General features: G+C 40.4%; 1 protein-coding gene across 2 annotated transcripts in view; it reads right to left on the bottom strand.

The window, feature by feature from the left end:
* The window catches only part of GALNS (galactosamine (N-acetyl)-6-sulfatase), a 66071-nt gene that overhangs the window by 10471 nt on the left and 38835 nt on the right, over window positions 1-16765 (bottom strand). For both annotated transcript variants that reach the window (XM_031950137.1, XM_031950138.1), the window contains 2 exons: window positions 13416-13537; window positions 347-464 (listed from right to left, as the gene is read on the bottom strand). In XM_031950137.1, the coding sequence (XP_031805997.1) occupies window positions 347-464; window positions 13416-13537 (240 nt within the window). The remainder of the gene's footprint in view (window positions 1-346; window positions 465-13415; window positions 13538-16765) is intronic.

The raw sequence follows: 16765 nt of genomic DNA, 5'->3' as shown, positions 1-16765 counted from the left end.
AAGAAGTTCATTTAGCCCGAGTGAACTAGAGCTCCTGTACCTAGGTACAGGGGATTAGGGAAAAGAGAGGAGGCACAGTGCTATAGATTACATGGCATCTGCACTTGTAGACAGTTATCCCATTATTATTCAGTTATCCCATTATTATTAACCATACATTGGCAGATTTGTTGGTTTCCATTCCTGGCCCTCTTATACCACTTCACCTAGTAGATAATACTCCCAAGTCTACCTCCTATCAAACCTTTGATACTTCAGCTTTGCAGTGGAAAGTTAAGGCCTTTTTTTTTTGCCATTTTACCAAAGCCACCTTAGAAGTATTTCATTTTGTTTATAAGCCACTTACCATGACAGCTAGATTGCACACATTGAGCTGTGGCTCTGCTGGTATCATGGTCTTCTTGTGTTCCTCAACGATTGGGAATATTTTAAGAAGAACATTCTGGTACTCGAGGCTGGAAAAACTGGACACAAAAAGAATGAATGATTAAAGGGTATTCCCACTTTATAAGAAATCTCTTGGTTGACTTCTCCAAGCCATTTGGGCTTTGATAAAGTTAAGTGTCATGTTACAGAATGCTCACAGGCTTTTCAAATAAAATACACACCTGTTTATCGCAAAACATCTAGACATACTTGAAAAATAGTAATACACATAGGTATGACATATTTATTCCACTTATGGGAAATCTATTTGCTTGATATAGTATATTCCTTAGTTCATAGTTTTTAACTAGGAAAGAAATGAATAGAAATTGGAAAGATTATAACTTTTATATAGGGTATTAATTTTTTAGTATATTTTTCATTTCACCAAATGTTGCTGAATTGCATGTAAAATCTTTTTAAATATTTTAAAAGATTTTGAGTTGCAAATTTCCCTTCTTTCTCTCCCCTTTTTGAAAAGACAAGCAGTTTGATATCAATTGCACATGTGAAGTCATGCAAAACATTTCCATATTAGCCATGCTGCAAAAGAAAACTGACAAAAAGGGAGGAAAATAATTTTTTTTGCTATACTCTGTGTTTAGATTTCACCAATTTTTTTCTCTGGGGGGGGGTCAGAATTTTTTAAATTATCATGCATCCTTTGGAATTGTCTTGAATCACTATATTGTTGAGAATAGCTAAATCATTCATAGTTGATCATTGTTAAAATACTGCTATTCCTGTGTATAATATTCTGGTTCTGTTCACTTCATTTTGCATCAGTTCATATAAATCTTCCCAGGTTTTTCTGAAAGCATCCTACTTGTCATTTCTTATGGCACAATATTATTCCATAACAATCACATAACTTGTTCAGCCATTCTCCAGTTGATGGGCCTTCCTTGATTATCACTTCTTTGCCACCACAATAAAGAGTTCTAAACATTTTTGTACATATAGATCCTTCTCTCTTTTGGGTATCATTCATGCTCGAGAAATCCCAAGTAAATAATAATGGATTATGCAGGTAGCAATGAAATGTTAGGGTAATGCTAGAATATTAGAATACCATACACATGACATTGGACAGTGGAGTCTCTCTAATACAAAGAATTTACTCTCAAATGCTAAAAATATCACCTCAGCAGAAGTAAGCTAACATATCTTTACTATGATACCATGAAATTATGTAACTCAACGTGGAATTTCAGTTTTTTTCAAGCACATTTTCTTTATAGGAAAGTCTAATTGGTCTTCCTTAAGTGGAGTTTTGTTTCAGATAGTTTCAGTCACTCTGCTGGATGTGAGGGGAAATTTCAGAGTTATTTTGACTTGTATTTTTCTTATTATTAGTATACAGAAGCAGTCCTTTATGTGGTACTTAATAGTCTGTAAATCTTTTGAGTTTTATCACTCCAATAGTAATTTCTGGGCAGGGTAACTTGTGAGATGTATTACATCCTTGCTAGATTCTCAAGAAAGCAAAAGTCTGCCTTATGTTCCTTCTCCCTAAACCCTCAGAGGCTCCTTAGAAATGCATTAAATAACTATTTTGGAATGTGGATCTTTTAAAAAAATTTTTTATCAAAGTATTTTGTATTTTTTTCTATCACCTTCACTATGAATATATTTCTTCTCCTATCCAGTGATTCATCCTTTATAATAAAAATAAATCAAAAAAGCACTTCAGTAAAGTTGACCATCATGGCAACACCATAGCAGTATATAGGCATAGTACTTCACCTCCGCAAAGAACAGGAGAAGTGCATTTTTCAACTTGTCTTCAGGGTCAAGTATAATCATCCTAATTATATACTGTTGAGTTTGAGCCTATTTTTTCCTTCTTTTTTTTTCACAGCTGAGAGTCACCCTGTGGCATTTTTAATTTTTTCATTTTATCTTATTTCATGTCTTCCTATTTTTTCTCTGTTTCTTATGGCACAGTAATATATTCCAACAGAATCATGCCCCCGTTTGCTTCACGGTTCCCCAACTGCTGGGCATCAATCAATCAACAAGTATTTGGAAGCAAATACCAAGGGCTAGGCACAGTATTAGTTGCTAAGGATACAAACACACTCTCAAGAGATACAATGAGAATCTCTGCTCTGAAGGAGCTCACATTCAAATGGCTAACCATCAACTTCTCAGGCATGGGAGGAAGCCAGAAAAGAAACTGTCCAGAGATAGGGGGTAGGGGCAGGAAGTACAGAAAGAAGGGCAGATTGACTATCATCAAGTATGGGAAGAAATGTGCAACGAGGCTAGGCAGGTTGGGAAGGACTTTAAAAAGCAAAATAGAGTGAATATTTGTATCTTAAGAGAGTTTAATGAGTCAGTGGAAGTCATATCTGCATTAAAGGAAAATCATTTTGGTGGCAGTGTGGAGATCTGAGCAAGAAGTGAGGAGAATTGAAATTTAGGCAGTAGCTGGATGGGTACAGGGAAAGGATGCGGAATGTGGGGGCTTTCCCAGAAATAGGGAAGCATGAAAGAGGGGCGGATGGATAACTGATGAGTTCTGTTTGGGATTAGGAGACTTCATTTGAAAGGTCCTACAGGCAACTAGTAATATGAGATGAAGCTCAGGGGGGAGTCTGGAGATGGATGTATACATCTGGGAAGCACTGGCGTGGAGATGATAATTAAACCCAGGGGAGCAGATGAGATCATCAAGAGTGGAGAAGGAAGTGAAAGGGGGAGGGACACTGAGACAGCGCCTTGGGGAACACCCTTACTTAGGGGGTGTGATCTGGATGATGGGCCAGCAAAAGAGCCTGAGAAAGAAAGGGAGACCAGGAGATAGTATTGTGTCAGAATCCAGGGAGGGGCGGGTGGACAGTGGTAACAAAGGCAGGGGAAGAAGTGAGATTCTTTGCTGCCTTGGAAAAAGCCACTAAATGAGACCCTTCTAGTTTTTAGCTTTTCATTGTATACTAGTGGGATTTAGTGAGTTTAGACATTCTTGTCTCTTTTTTAAAGCATAATTCTTAATGATTTTCTACAATAGCTGAACCAATTCACAGTTTCACCAACGGTGTTCTTAGTTGACCTTGTAGTTCTGTAGTCCCTCTAATACTAACTATTTCCATTTTGGTGGGTATCTTTGCCAATCTGCTGGGTGTGAGGGGAAACCTCAAAAGTTGTTTTGACTTGTATTTCTCTTATTATTAGTGTACTGAAGCAGTCCTTAATATGGTACTTAGTAGTTTATAATTCTTTTGAGCACTTTTTGCTCACTGGGGAATGGCTTATGTGTTGATATTAATTCTCTTAGTTAATAATTATCAGATGAATCTCCTGTTCCTGTCAATCAGTCAACTTCCTTTCACAGTCTTCAATATCATAGCTGATTCTGTTCATGCAAAAGCTTTTGAATTTCATGTAATAGAAATTAGGTATTTAATCTTTTGTGATCCTCTCTATCCTTTGTATAGTTAAAAATTCTCTCTTTAGCCAGAGCTAGGAAAAGTCTCTGATCTGGTTCTTTTAACTTTATTTAAATAAAATCATGTAACAAAATAATGTAATTTATTTCTTTTTTTTGGTATGACCTTTTATTTTCAAATTTCACATCTATTTTTACACTTTTATTTTGGTATAAGATGATAGTCTAAACCTAATTTCTGTCAAAGTGATTTTCAGTTTACCAAATAGGTTTTTATCACATGAAGAATTTTTCACATATGTTCTCTGATCTATCAAAAATTGGACTATAGAGTTGATTATTTCTGGTTTTTATTGGTTTTTTGATCTACTTAATTTGATCTTTAATCATTACTACAAAGGTTTGATGATTACTGCTATATTATATAAGTGGAGGAGCTATTCTCTCCTCATTTCAACTTTTTTCATATTTCTCTTGAGATTCTGGACCTTTTTTGTTTGTATTTTGTCTAGCTCTATAAAATGTCCCACTCGTGCAGTTGATTGGTATAATGATAATTCTGTAAAATTAATTTAGGCAGTATCATTTTTTAAATATATTGGTGCAGCTGAATGATGAACTACATTCCTTCAGTTACTTAAACCATTCTTTCTACAAGAAAGTCCTGTAATTTTATTTTTAATGAGTATTAAATGTGCTTTGATAGATTAACTCCTAAATCTTTTCTAAGTTTTATAGTTATTTTGAATGGGATTTTATTTCCATCATCTCCTCCTAAATTCTGTTAGGATTATAGGAAATCCTGTTTATTTTTTGCAGCCTTAATTTGTATTCTTCAATTTTACTAGCAGCTAGGTGTTATAGTGGAAAGAGTACCAGTGTGTGGAATCAGGATGACTCCTCTTCCTGAGTTCAAATCTGGCCTCATATACTTACTAGATGTGTGACCCTAAGCAAATCACTTAACCTGTCTGCCTCAGTTTCTGGGTTGGAGGAGGGAATGACAAATCACTCCAGTATCCTTGCCAAGAAAACCCCATATGGGTTCAGCAACAGTTGGACACAACGGAAAAACAACTGAATAACAATTTTATAGAAGCTGTTGTCTCAATTAGTTGCACACCCGCGCGCTGAGTCTCTAGATTTTTCTAACCACCATATTTTCAGTAAATAAGGATAATTTTATCACCTCTGCCAATAGGCTTTTAATTTCTTTCTCTAGTTTCACTGTTATCACCAGCATTTCTAGAAGTAGTTCAAAACCAGTGAGGACAGAAAGCATCCTTGTTTTACTCTAATATTCATTGAGAAAATTTATTTTCGTACAGGAAATAATGCTAGCTTTTGATTTTAGATGATTTTTTATTATATTAAAATGATTCTTTTATGCCTGTGCTTCATAGAATTGATAGTACAGTAAATGCGAGTTATATTTTGTCAAACTCTTTCTTCTGGAATATGAATTTTTCACAGAACCTTTGTAGGGGATGAATAAGTATTTTGAACAGGGGAACCACCTAATCAGAGTATTGTTTTAGGAAGACCAAACTGGGGGGCAGAGCCATAAATCAAAAAAGCTACTGACAATTATCACACACTTAACTAAGGTAATTCAGAGAGACATTGCAAAGAACTGATGAGACTAAAAATATACAAGGTGAGGTTAATAAAAATGTAGGCTAAAATCTATGTAGTACTTTATGATTTTAAAAAGTGCTTTATATATTAATTGTCTCATTTGATTCACACAAGAACCCTGTGAGATGGGGATAACATAAGTTTTTGTTTTCCCAACAAGGGAATTGAGGTTCAAAGACGATCAACATCTAACCCAAGACTACAAAATTATTAACGTACAGCTAATGCTTAAACCTGTTTCTTTACTCCAAACCAAACTTTCACTACATAATGCAGCCAAGGAATGAAAGATGATTCGGAGGTTATGAGCATGAGTGCCTAGGAGGGGATGCATACCACTGCTAAAAGTGTCAAAGTCAGGAAAATGATGAACTCAGTTATCCAAAGGAAAATCCAAAGGAAGTCTACTGTTTAGGACCAAAGATATGGAAGCTATGGAAGTGATCCCAGAAGAGAGTCTGGAACTCTAGGCTCACAGAGAGTAGAAGAAAGGATGAAGGGATGCTAGTAAAGAAGGTATCAAAGGCCTCTAAGACTCTCCTCTGGGTCAGATCTTAGTTCTCCTTTGTGTGTCAGCAGCTTAGGAGGATCTGGTATGATTTGTCAAGGATTTACAGTCTATTATTGAACCCTTTCCTTCTATGCCTATTGCCTCTGGAGAACAGTGCCATTTCACTTGAAGGGCTCAGATTGGGTCCGTGTCAAATATTGGATTGGGCCAATATTAAAGGGTCCCCAAAACCCATCTGGGTAAGTTTTGAAGATCAAATGGTTTCCCATGCCCATGGGCCATGAAGATCTAAGCACCTCAGAGCCAAAAGACTACCTTAAAGCAGGTCCAGAAGCTACATAGTTTTCAGGATCTCCCTAGGTCTCATTGTAGGTCTCCCAGACCTACTTGAGTCTCATTTAGCTCCTTACCCTGAGGACCCAAAGGGAAATGGGCTGGTTTTCTTGAGAATCAAAGCATCTCATGCCATCCTTCCCATCCTTGGCTAGAGAGAAAGCTGAAGAGCCTTAGTCCCCAAATGGATTTACTTTGAAGGCTCAAAAGAACGTCTAAGTTTCCACTAATTTTCACTAAGAGTAAGAGAGAGTGCTAATCTTATAAACCCCCTCTATTGAGGCAGGTCTATATTTCCGTGGCTTATACTAATTTAGAATAATTGGTAATGTTTTAAGCACTTGTCCGACTAGGGATTTCACTTTGCCCATCAAGTGAAATTCCTAGTCTGAGAAGTGCTTGTGTATGTCACTGTGTATGTATGTGTGTGTGGAGAAATCCAAGAAATGATTTGTTTTGGCTTAAAAAGAATTGCTAGGATGATACTGATTCCTGTATTGACCCTCTAATCAGTAGTGGCTCTAATTCTCTGGTTCAAGTCCTCCTTGATAAAAAAATAAAACAAGTCTGGAGGCCAGCAATGGACAAGCAGCTTCCAGTAAGCTCTATAAATATATCTCCTAGGCAGTATTCCAAGAGGAGAGTGGTGAGATGGGCATAGGGTAACTGGCAGAGAAAGGGGAGGGAATTTTTGGACCAGAACACACTTAGGTCAGTCATCACTCCAATATTCTGCTGCCAGGTTTTACTCACACTGCAAAATAAATGGGTTTGGGGCCACTTAGTCTCTCTGATGGGAACTGCCAGATATTTGCCACCATAAACCACAGGTATAAGGAGGTATTAAAGATAAGCTGATTCATCTAGCATATCTGAGATTGTCCCCTTTCTCTTAAAAAGTTTTTTAAAAGGACTTAATTCAACCCCTCTTTATTCTTTAAGAACAATAATCTAAGGGTTCTCAACTATGTTACGTTTTGTGGTAAATTCAGACAGTTCTCTGAACACTCCATGACACACGCCAACTGATTCGAACACACATGACTGGAATTCATGTTCTACTTCCTGCTGATCTGAATGACAAGATCGTGGGGTTTTAGAATTGAAAGAGAATTCAGACATCACTTAGCTCTGTCCCTCAGTTCTACTAGTGAAGAAACTCTAGCACTGGAATGACTTGTCTAGTGTCACAGAGGAGGTGAAGGGCAGAGGGATGTTTAAAGGTCTCAGATAAGTTTCAAAGTGCATGTCTCCTAAGTTTCTGATTCCTGTACGAGATGCCTTCAGCTCACCTTCTAGGCAGAACACAAGCTCTGCCCTGAGCTCAGGTTAGCAGCTCTGTCCCCTTTCCCAGATTTTCTTTGATAATCCAGCATTCCAATATCTCCTCACTCAGGAGGAGTGAGATTCCAGAATCCTACTGGATTATACAGTTACATAAATTTACTTTATCCAGACAATTTTCATATGGGAAAGAAGAAAGCTATTTTCTTATATGTTACTCTCACCTAATCAATTACCAAATCTTAACAATTTTTTCTGTGAAATGTCTCTGATGTCTCATCCTTTCCTCAGTAGAATTTCCACTGCTAGTCCCGGCTATTATCCCCTCTCATCTAGAATTACTGGAAGTGTCTTCAATAGCATTTTTGATTCTTTCCCCTCCACTATTAATTAATCTACCTTAAGTCTCCCTTTCAAAGCACTCTCTTAATGCTACTGTGCATAAGAAATGATGCGCAAGATAACTCTCGAAAAACCTGGAAAGACTCACATGAACTGACGCAAAGTGAAATTGAGGAGAACCAGAAGAACACTGGACATAGTAAAAGTGATATTGCATGATGATCAGCTATGAATGATTTAGGTATTCTCAGAAATATAATGAACCAAGACAACCTGGAAGGACTTAAAATGCTATTCATCCCCAGAGAAAGAACTGATAAGAATCTGAAAACAGATTGAAACATACTTTTTTTACTTTCTCTATTTTTCTTAAGGTTTTTTTGGTCTATATTTTCTTTTACAACATGACTAATATGGAAATATGTTGTACATGACTACACAAGTGTAACCTACATCAAATTGCTTGCCTTTTCAATGAGAAGAGTGAGGAGGAAAGGAGAGAAACTGGAACTAAATTTTAAAAATGGATGTTTTTACATGTAATTGGGGGAAAAAATACTAATTAAAAAAGTTCAAATCATTCCCTTACTCAAAGCAGGAATTACAAGCTTCTAAATCTAAATATAAGCTTCTCAAGGGCAGAGACAACTTCATTTTAATCTATCCATAGCATATCTAGCACAGTACCTGGAACATAATAGGCACTTAATACTTATTAATTTGCTGAAATACTATCATGGCTCCCAACTAGTGCTGCCTGCATCAAGCCTTCCCTGAGTACTTCAGAGTGTGGTGATTTTCCTTTACATATATAAGTAGCAGCTTTAAAAAAAACAAAATTTAGTTTTTGGCTTAGGACGGTGATGTTATGAAGTCTTTATTATTATATTCTTCTCCAACTAATATAAGGTTTTTGCCTAGTTAGTTTTTTTTAAACATTCTAAGTTTCCTATTATTTCTTCATTTTTTTTTTTTTCCCTTGCTGGTCCTTATGGTGATTTCCTTAGTAAACTGCCAGCCCCCATCTGGTGAATCTAAGAAACTGAGAGTTGGAAAAAACTCCAGTGGTCATTGAGTTCCTACTATAAGATACCCAAGAGGGATTGATATCATCCCCCATGCCCAATGAATGGTCATACAGCCTCTGCCTGAAGACCCTCAATGATGGAGGAACTGTAGTTCCCAAGGTACTACAACACATTTGACAAATGTTTACCAAGCACCTATACCAAGCTTGGGGTTGAGATTCCTTTAGATTTTTTCATTCATTGAGTTTAGTGTGGTTTCCAGCTATCTATAAAAACTGGCCTGGACTCCCCTGAAGCCACAATTAATCACTGCTGCCATTTCTGATGGACAAACTACAGTAATACTACTGCCTTCTTGCACTTGGAGACATGGGAATGTGAAAGAATCTTTCTCCCATTTTGTTGATCCTGACAAGATTTCATTAGATTTAAATTAGATTTCATTCACTCTATTGAAATGGTCCATAAAAGACTGGGTAGTCACTACTTATCTTGACAATAGTTTCATGATTTGTCTTAAAAACTTAAGTACAGCCCATCACATTCTCTAAACACAGACATAAAAACATTGTATAATATATTTAAATATGCTTGCATAACTCATTTTTACCCACAATTCAATAGATCAGTTCATATTACGACGGCCAACACAGGCCAACTGCTTTGTAAACTACAGTGAGAACAGGGATGACAGCTAAAGAAATTGGGTTTTATTTACTCAGTTACAGACTGAGAGGTCTTCACTAGGAGAATAGTCAAAGGAATAGATAATAATAGATAAGTATACCTGCTAACCCAAACGAAACATCTGAGTCACTGGTTTCAGTGCAAGTTCTTTACCAAATCATCTAGGATACCTTAAGGTAGCATCGTATCCCATTTCATCCTATTGCTCAGATAGGGTTAATTCAAAGAGTGTATGATATGACATGAAAAGATAGAATATATACATAAAATAAGGCAGATCCTATCTCACTTCATACTTGTGCTCTTGTCCAGGTAGGCTCACCCAGAGGAGAAATAACAAAATGTAATAATGATATAATATTTGTAGAGAATAAAATGTGCATTATTCTATGTAATACAGAGAAAGGGGAAAAGGGCTAATTAGGCCCAAATTACTTTTATTTGACTTCAGTGGGAAATGCAAGACTTTGAAAATTTAACAGATAAAGTCTCTTTGCAACTAAACTTAAAACTATCAGTAAGCCTCGGGATTCTTTGCCTTTCAAAGGGTCATCCTTCTCTGCAGAATTGGTTTTAAAAATAATGATACATTTTCAGATCCTGAAAGTGTCTCAACCTCAATGACTAAAGACTTTCAACTACAGCTCCCCCAGGGAAAGTTGGAATTTTGTATTTTATCACAACAGCCAGCTGAAGGAGAGGCAGGAATAGCAATGAAAAAAAGAGAGAACCAGAGAAAAAGGGTGAACAGGTGTTGCTGAGAGGAGTTATCGAAAAAAAAATCCCCCGTGTACACAAAATTATTCCATGCACTGAACAGCGGAACTGAGTGGACTGAGTCCAGGGTCATTACATTAATTGACACTTTTAACCTCTAGGTAGTCCCCGGAGAGCCAATCAGGCCTGGGCTGCAAGCCCTCAGTCCCAGTCCCAGGTGTGGCTCGGGCTTCGTTCATTTAATGTAATTGGGCTTTGGCAATCTGCTCGGCTCTCCTCCTCCTCCAAACAACTCAATGTGGAGCCCGCTGCGTTATTAACACCGCCATCCAAGCCCGACAGTGACATTCCTGTTGGGGGAGGTTAACGAGGAGGGGAAGGGGGGCGGAGGGAAACTCGGCCTTTCACATATTGCTTTTTCCTGCTCCCACAATCTCATTTTAATCTTCCAAACCTCATCGCCATGTGGTCCCGAGCTCTGAGGTCTCCAGTGCAGGCTTGTTACTAATTGTGAGTCCTTCAAAGGGAAATTAAGATGCTTCATTGCTTCCCATTTTTCTTTACACTTATTTCTAAAGGTAATGGCTAGCGGGCGCCCTGGCAAAGCGAAGCAGGGTTTGTTTGAAGGAGACAAAGCCATGGGAGTCAAAAGCAATGGCGTTAAGATCTCTAAAAAAGAGGCATTCCCAAGCTGTCTTAAGGCAGAGTGGGAGTTCTGTATCCAGGGCACTTGGGAGCTCAACAAACAGATGCAAAGGGGCTCTCCCACACGGATCGTGGAGCCTATGGCTGCCCAGCGTGGCTGGCGAGTTACAGGGGATAACCAAAACCCTGTGGACTTGGGGTGGCCGTGAAAAGCCCTTCTGTCCTCACGGTGCTGATGAGAGGGCAGGCACAGAGCCGACCTCCTCTTCCTCCCCCTCCATCTCTCAGTTGGTCCCGGCAGCTGTACTCTGCCAGAAAGAAATGGGGGTTTTGTTCCTGCCCACTATGGGTGGTCAGACCCGTGTGCATGAAGCTTTCAGCTAAGGGGCAGCTCTCTCCTCCGAAGCTCGGCGACTGCACGAGCAACAAAACGGCGGGTCTCAGAATCACAATTGAGAAAAAGGTCTGAGTCAAATTTAGTTTCAGGTCAAAGGTGACAAGGTTTCTTTGGGAAGTGAGGAAATGCTCAGGACGAGTTTGGGTTCTTCTGCCTCCAGACAAAGGGTCAGTATCTTATGAATGCAGGGATGGGACCAGTCTGGTCATCTGCCATTGCAGACAACGGACGCCGATTCACTCTTTATTGCCCTCCCATGGTAGGTCTGTCTCAGAGGAGACCTGGTGCCCTCTTTATGCCAGAAGGTGAGGAACTAAATTGATGAACACTTGAAAGCCTCGTAGGACCAGAGGGCTCCTCAGGGGTCAGTTCTCTGCTGCCAAGGAGGATTACAACTAAAAGACCACCCGCGGAGGATGCTTGGAGACCTCCCCAGGCAGGAGGGGGGCCCAGCTTCCTGTGGCATCTACCAGGGGAGCCACAGAGAGCTGCCTCTGGAGTTTCCAGTTGGTGCTCTAATTGATGGGAACTGTTTATCTTCTGTGCCTTCCTCACAATTTTTTTTTATTGAGTCACACTTGGCTGGACCTTGTTACTCGAGCCTGGCGCCCTTCAGAGGATTTTTCTTTTGTCCAGATCATTTGAGATTTCTCTGCTTCACTTTCCCCCTAAAGGACGGGGGCGATGTATTTGGACCTTACAGATCCAATTAATAGTTAGTGTTATGCCTCACTACCTGCCAAAGATAACGGACCTGAGTTATGTGGCACAATAAGCTATCGCCTTTGTTATCAGGCAAATTCACACTTCTGGAAATTCAGGCCTTTGGGAAGTGAATTTTAAAAAGCAGAGCTGTCCTCACAGGCCAGGGCGCCATGTTGGGCTGCTTCCCAAGGCTACTCCGACTGACCCTGGCCCAGGTTCTCTGATTTTGTGAGAAACAGCAGGCTTTTATTTCTTCCTCCGAGGTCTCAGGCCGTGGTTTTGAGGGATAGTTTGCAATTGTTATTTAAAGTCTGGCCAGGACTTGAACCCAGATTTCCAGGTGCCAAGCCCAGGGCCCTTTACTAGACTATACTTCCTTAAGGAGAGGTAGAGAGAGAGCGAGCACTTTGAATTCATTGCTCCCAGCCTTAATTCAATACTCTCTGTCCTCTGGCACCTCAGGGAGGACTGGGCCCAACACTCACCGCAGTCTGAGGCAGGTCCCTTTCCCCTCAGCATCCTCATCTATAAAATGGAGCTAAGACTACAGTGCCATCCACCTCACAGGGCTGGGGTGAGGAAAGCTCCTGGTAACTCTCTGAATCACTCTTATTAATGTGAGTAATTATTAAAAACCATACTAAAAGCAACAAAGACAGAAGAATTTATTAGAGCAGGTTATCCTAAAAGAATTTTGAAGACCAAAAGATAAGATTTTTCTTTCTCCAAGAGGAGAAAGGAATCATATAGGTGATGTTCCTTAATACAGAATCCCAACTCTAGTTTTCTAATACTCAATGGCCAATAGCATAGTAACAATACAACACATTTATATAATGCTTTAAGATCTGCAAAACACTTTATGAGCATTATCTGATTTGATCTTCAAAACAATATGTGAATATTGAAAATGGGAATACTGTCATTCCCATTTTACAAATGAGGAACCCTCCCATGGTAGGTGCCACAGGATGCTGTGCCATCGCTCCTCTTGACAAGGATTGGCCACTGTGGGTCCTCCTTGAGTTGTAAACCTTCTTAGCAGCAGAAAACTGACTCCTGAGGAGTCCTCTGGTTTGAAGATGAAAGGGTTCCATAATCATTAAATGCTCGAGGACTGGAATTCAGGTCTTCCTGAGGCAAAATTTAAAAGTCTAGCCACTCTACCTCACATGCCCTTGGTAGCAGAACAGTCCCAACTTATTTCACTTGCTCAAGTCTTTCCAACATCATTTGAAGGCAGCAGAAATGAGGCAAGAAGTTATGTCAAAGGGCACAAAATTATGGTAAAAATTTTTTAAAAGGGCTTACCTGATGGGGTATTTCTCCCCTGGATCTCTTCCCAAATGGAAAAGCAGGGGCAATTTTGTATGTTCCTCTTGGCTGTGGGTGGTAACTCCAGAAATATTCTGCCCAGGGCAGAAATCAATACCCTGCAAGGGAGACAACAGGTTGAAAGAGGTTCTGATTTAAGGAGGCGGTTTCCTTTGCTGTTGGTCAAATTACCCAGGAAAAGACCAAAAAATGCATCCAAATTCCAAGATTCCCGATTTTTCTCAGTCTTGGTTGAAAGAGAAAAAATGAAAAGATCCCTGACCCATGTGGAGGTCTTCCTTAGCCATCCTCACTGCTCTGGAGGCAGAGAGGGCAGGGTGGAGGGGACTGGTGCAGGAGAATTAGGCATCCTTCACTTTAGAGATTAAGACTGTCCCAGGGTGAGAGATCAGCTTAAATGACCCAGCCTGAAAAAGGAGGGGAAAAGGGAAGGGAGGGAAAAGAACAGGAGAGGAGGGAAAGGGAAGGGAGGGAGTTTGAATTAATCCCTGTTAAGGATTTGTAGGGCAAGAGCTCTGGGCTTGAGAGTTAGGAAGCCTTAAATTCAAATTATTTCCTCACTGTGTGGTACTGGACATGATACTTTAGCTCTCTCAATCTCAGTTTCCTCCTCCATAAAACGGGGGGTAATAACAGGACCCACCTCAAACATCCAGACACACTTCGCAAACTTAAAGCGCCACAGAATGTTAGCTACTATTTGTAGGTGTCACAGTGGACAGACTCCAGAACACCTGAGCCCAGACACTTACCAGCTGTGTGACTCTGGACAAGTCAGTTTACCTTTATGTTTGCCTGTAAAATGGGACAGTTAAAGCATCTATGTCCCAGGATTCTTGTGAGGGTCAAATGAGATCATAGAGCACTCATCCCAGTGCCTGGCATAGAGTAAGCACCATATAAATATTAGCTATGATTATCATTCGTTTATTATTGCTGTAGTAGCCTGTGTTCATATTTATTAGGACTTGACAGAAGGCCCTTGGTGATACAGCCAGAGAGGAACCCAGACCTCTGAGGCCCTGGAAGATCAATCTCTCCTGCCTCACAGCAGGAGGCCCAGGGAACATAAGTCCCCTGCATCCTGGTGCCGGTGGAACTTTGCACTTGCAGGGATGTGCTGTGACCTGACCTCATGCCTGCTTCAAATCCATTCTAGTTTAGCTACATGTACCCAGGAAACTGGATCATTTTAATAGGTTTGGTGCTGGCCTTTAAAACCTCAGAGGTGGGACTCCTTAACAAGCAAATAGCCAAGGTGTAAATAAAACTGGGATGGGAAGAATGGAAACTCGTCTGGGCACCTGGGAAAAGCCCCCATCCCAAGGAGGGGACCCTGATTCAGGGAGGACACAGTCAGGAGAGGAGGAAGGAGCTCCCGTCAACAGACACCAAAAAGATGGTCTCAGCTTCATAGACACATAACACCAGCCTAGGATGTCCCCCCTCTGCCCCTTTAATCCTCAGGGCCCCCTGAACACAGCATCTTCAAATTACCTGTTAGCCTTTGACTATTTTCCCCTTTGAGGTAACCCTGGATGGTCATTTGACAGGGCTTTCAGGTGTATTAAAAAACACCTGACAGTTAAGCGAGAGGGGAAAAGAGCAAATTTGTTTTGTTTTGAGCCCCGTGTGCCTCCTGGGACCAACCTCTCTAATGGGGATACGATGCTTCTTAATCCCTTTCTAGGGGCTATCTCCCAGACCCAATAGAGGATAAGCTGGATGTCTTTGTTTTCTGGCATCTGAAAAGTTTAACCTCTGAGCTCACAGCTGTATGAGAATGATACTTATTCTGGGAACGGGGAAAAGCTCCCAGAAATCTAAGCCTGCTAATACCTTGGAAGAGAATTGATCATGCAAAAAGGGGTCCCCAGGCTTACCGAGAGCTGGCAACTTGGAGAGTTTTTTTTTAAGCCGTCCTTTTTTATTTTAAACAATTTCAGCTTACACCATAAAGTATTTATTATAGTCTGTTACCCCAAGAGGGAACGAACTGCTAACCTGACATGTGGTAAATGGTAATACTTAAATGGGGGGTTCAGGGTGATGGGGGTGAAGCAGCTGTAGCATGTACTCATAAAGCAAAAAACCACCACAATGCTTTCGGTAGAAGCTAGAGGGATGTGATTGGCAAACAATTTTCTAAAATATCCTGTGTTTTTAAATGGACAGCTGGTCAGTGGAGCAGTTAATATTCTGCTTTTCAATAAAGCAAGAAGGTGAAAAGCCCATGAAATCCCATTTATCTGCACTGAGCTATGGATTCCTGAATCAGTGGCTGGAAAAATCAGGGGGCTAGCTTGATAGGTTGGACAGGGGGCCGATGATGGATTTTAAATGGATACAAAAATGGACGACCTTTTCCCCCTTTGGTAGTCGGGGCTCTGGAGACCAAATAAAGATTGAATAGTGTGTGTGGGGGAAATAACAGAATTTAATGCAAAAGGAAGCTGAGCAGTTAACAGAGAGATATCAAAGCCAAGGCTGAATGTACAAATTATAATTTGGATGCAAATCAAATAAGCTATTTAATTAAGATGCCTGCTAATTGGTACAGGATTTCTCTCACAAATACTGTAGTCTGAGGAAAGACCTTGTCCTCTCTTGGGCATTAGTGTCTGATCTGTTTCTGTTTACAGGCCCTTCCTCCCCCCTCTCTTGTCATGTAAGGAGAGTTACACAAACAGCTTCCGATAATTTCCCAGGGTTATTCATGTCCTGGTGGCTAAAGAGAAGAAAGTGGGAGCAGAAAACAAAACCACTGTTCTTCTCTGACCTCAGTCTCCTTATCAGTAAAAAGTTTGGGAGGCACACCATCTAGGAGGCAAAGTCTTTTGGACCACAATTGCAAGACCCCTCAGAATCAGAAGGTCCCCAGAGTTTCTCAGAACTCTTAAGGGGGTGTCCTGGCCAAAAATCATGATTCACTGGTGAGTGACCTGAGGCCCAGATCGGCAAACAATCGGCCCTGAGTCACACCAGTGCTGAGAGGCCAGCCCTCAAATCTGGGTCTTTTACCTTCAAACCCATCACCCTCTCCACAAACTGTCATAGCTCAGCTCTCCTATGGATAAAAAAATGGGGGACCCAAGAGAAGGACCCTTTGGCCTGTTGTCTTGTATTTTAATTAACAAATTAGGAAGGAAGGAAAGAAGGAAGAAAGGGAAGAAGGAAGGGAGGGAGAGAGAGGGACGGAGGAAGAAAGGAAGGAAGGGAGGGAGGGAGAGAAAGAGGGAGGGAAGAAAAGAGGGAGGAAGGAAGGGAGGAAAGAAAAAAAACAAGCCTTTATTAAGTGCTAACTATATGCCAGGCACTGGGCTAAG

This window comes from Sarcophilus harrisii, chromosome 2 (genome assembly GCF_902635505.1).
Source record: "Sarcophilus harrisii chromosome 2, mSarHar1.11, whole genome shotgun sequence".
In the NCBI taxonomy this organism is placed as follows: domain Eukaryota; kingdom Metazoa; phylum Chordata; class Mammalia; order Dasyuromorphia; family Dasyuridae; genus Sarcophilus; species Sarcophilus harrisii.
Note: the sequence above shows the minus strand (reverse complement) of the source record. Positions and strands in the feature narration are given on the sequence as shown.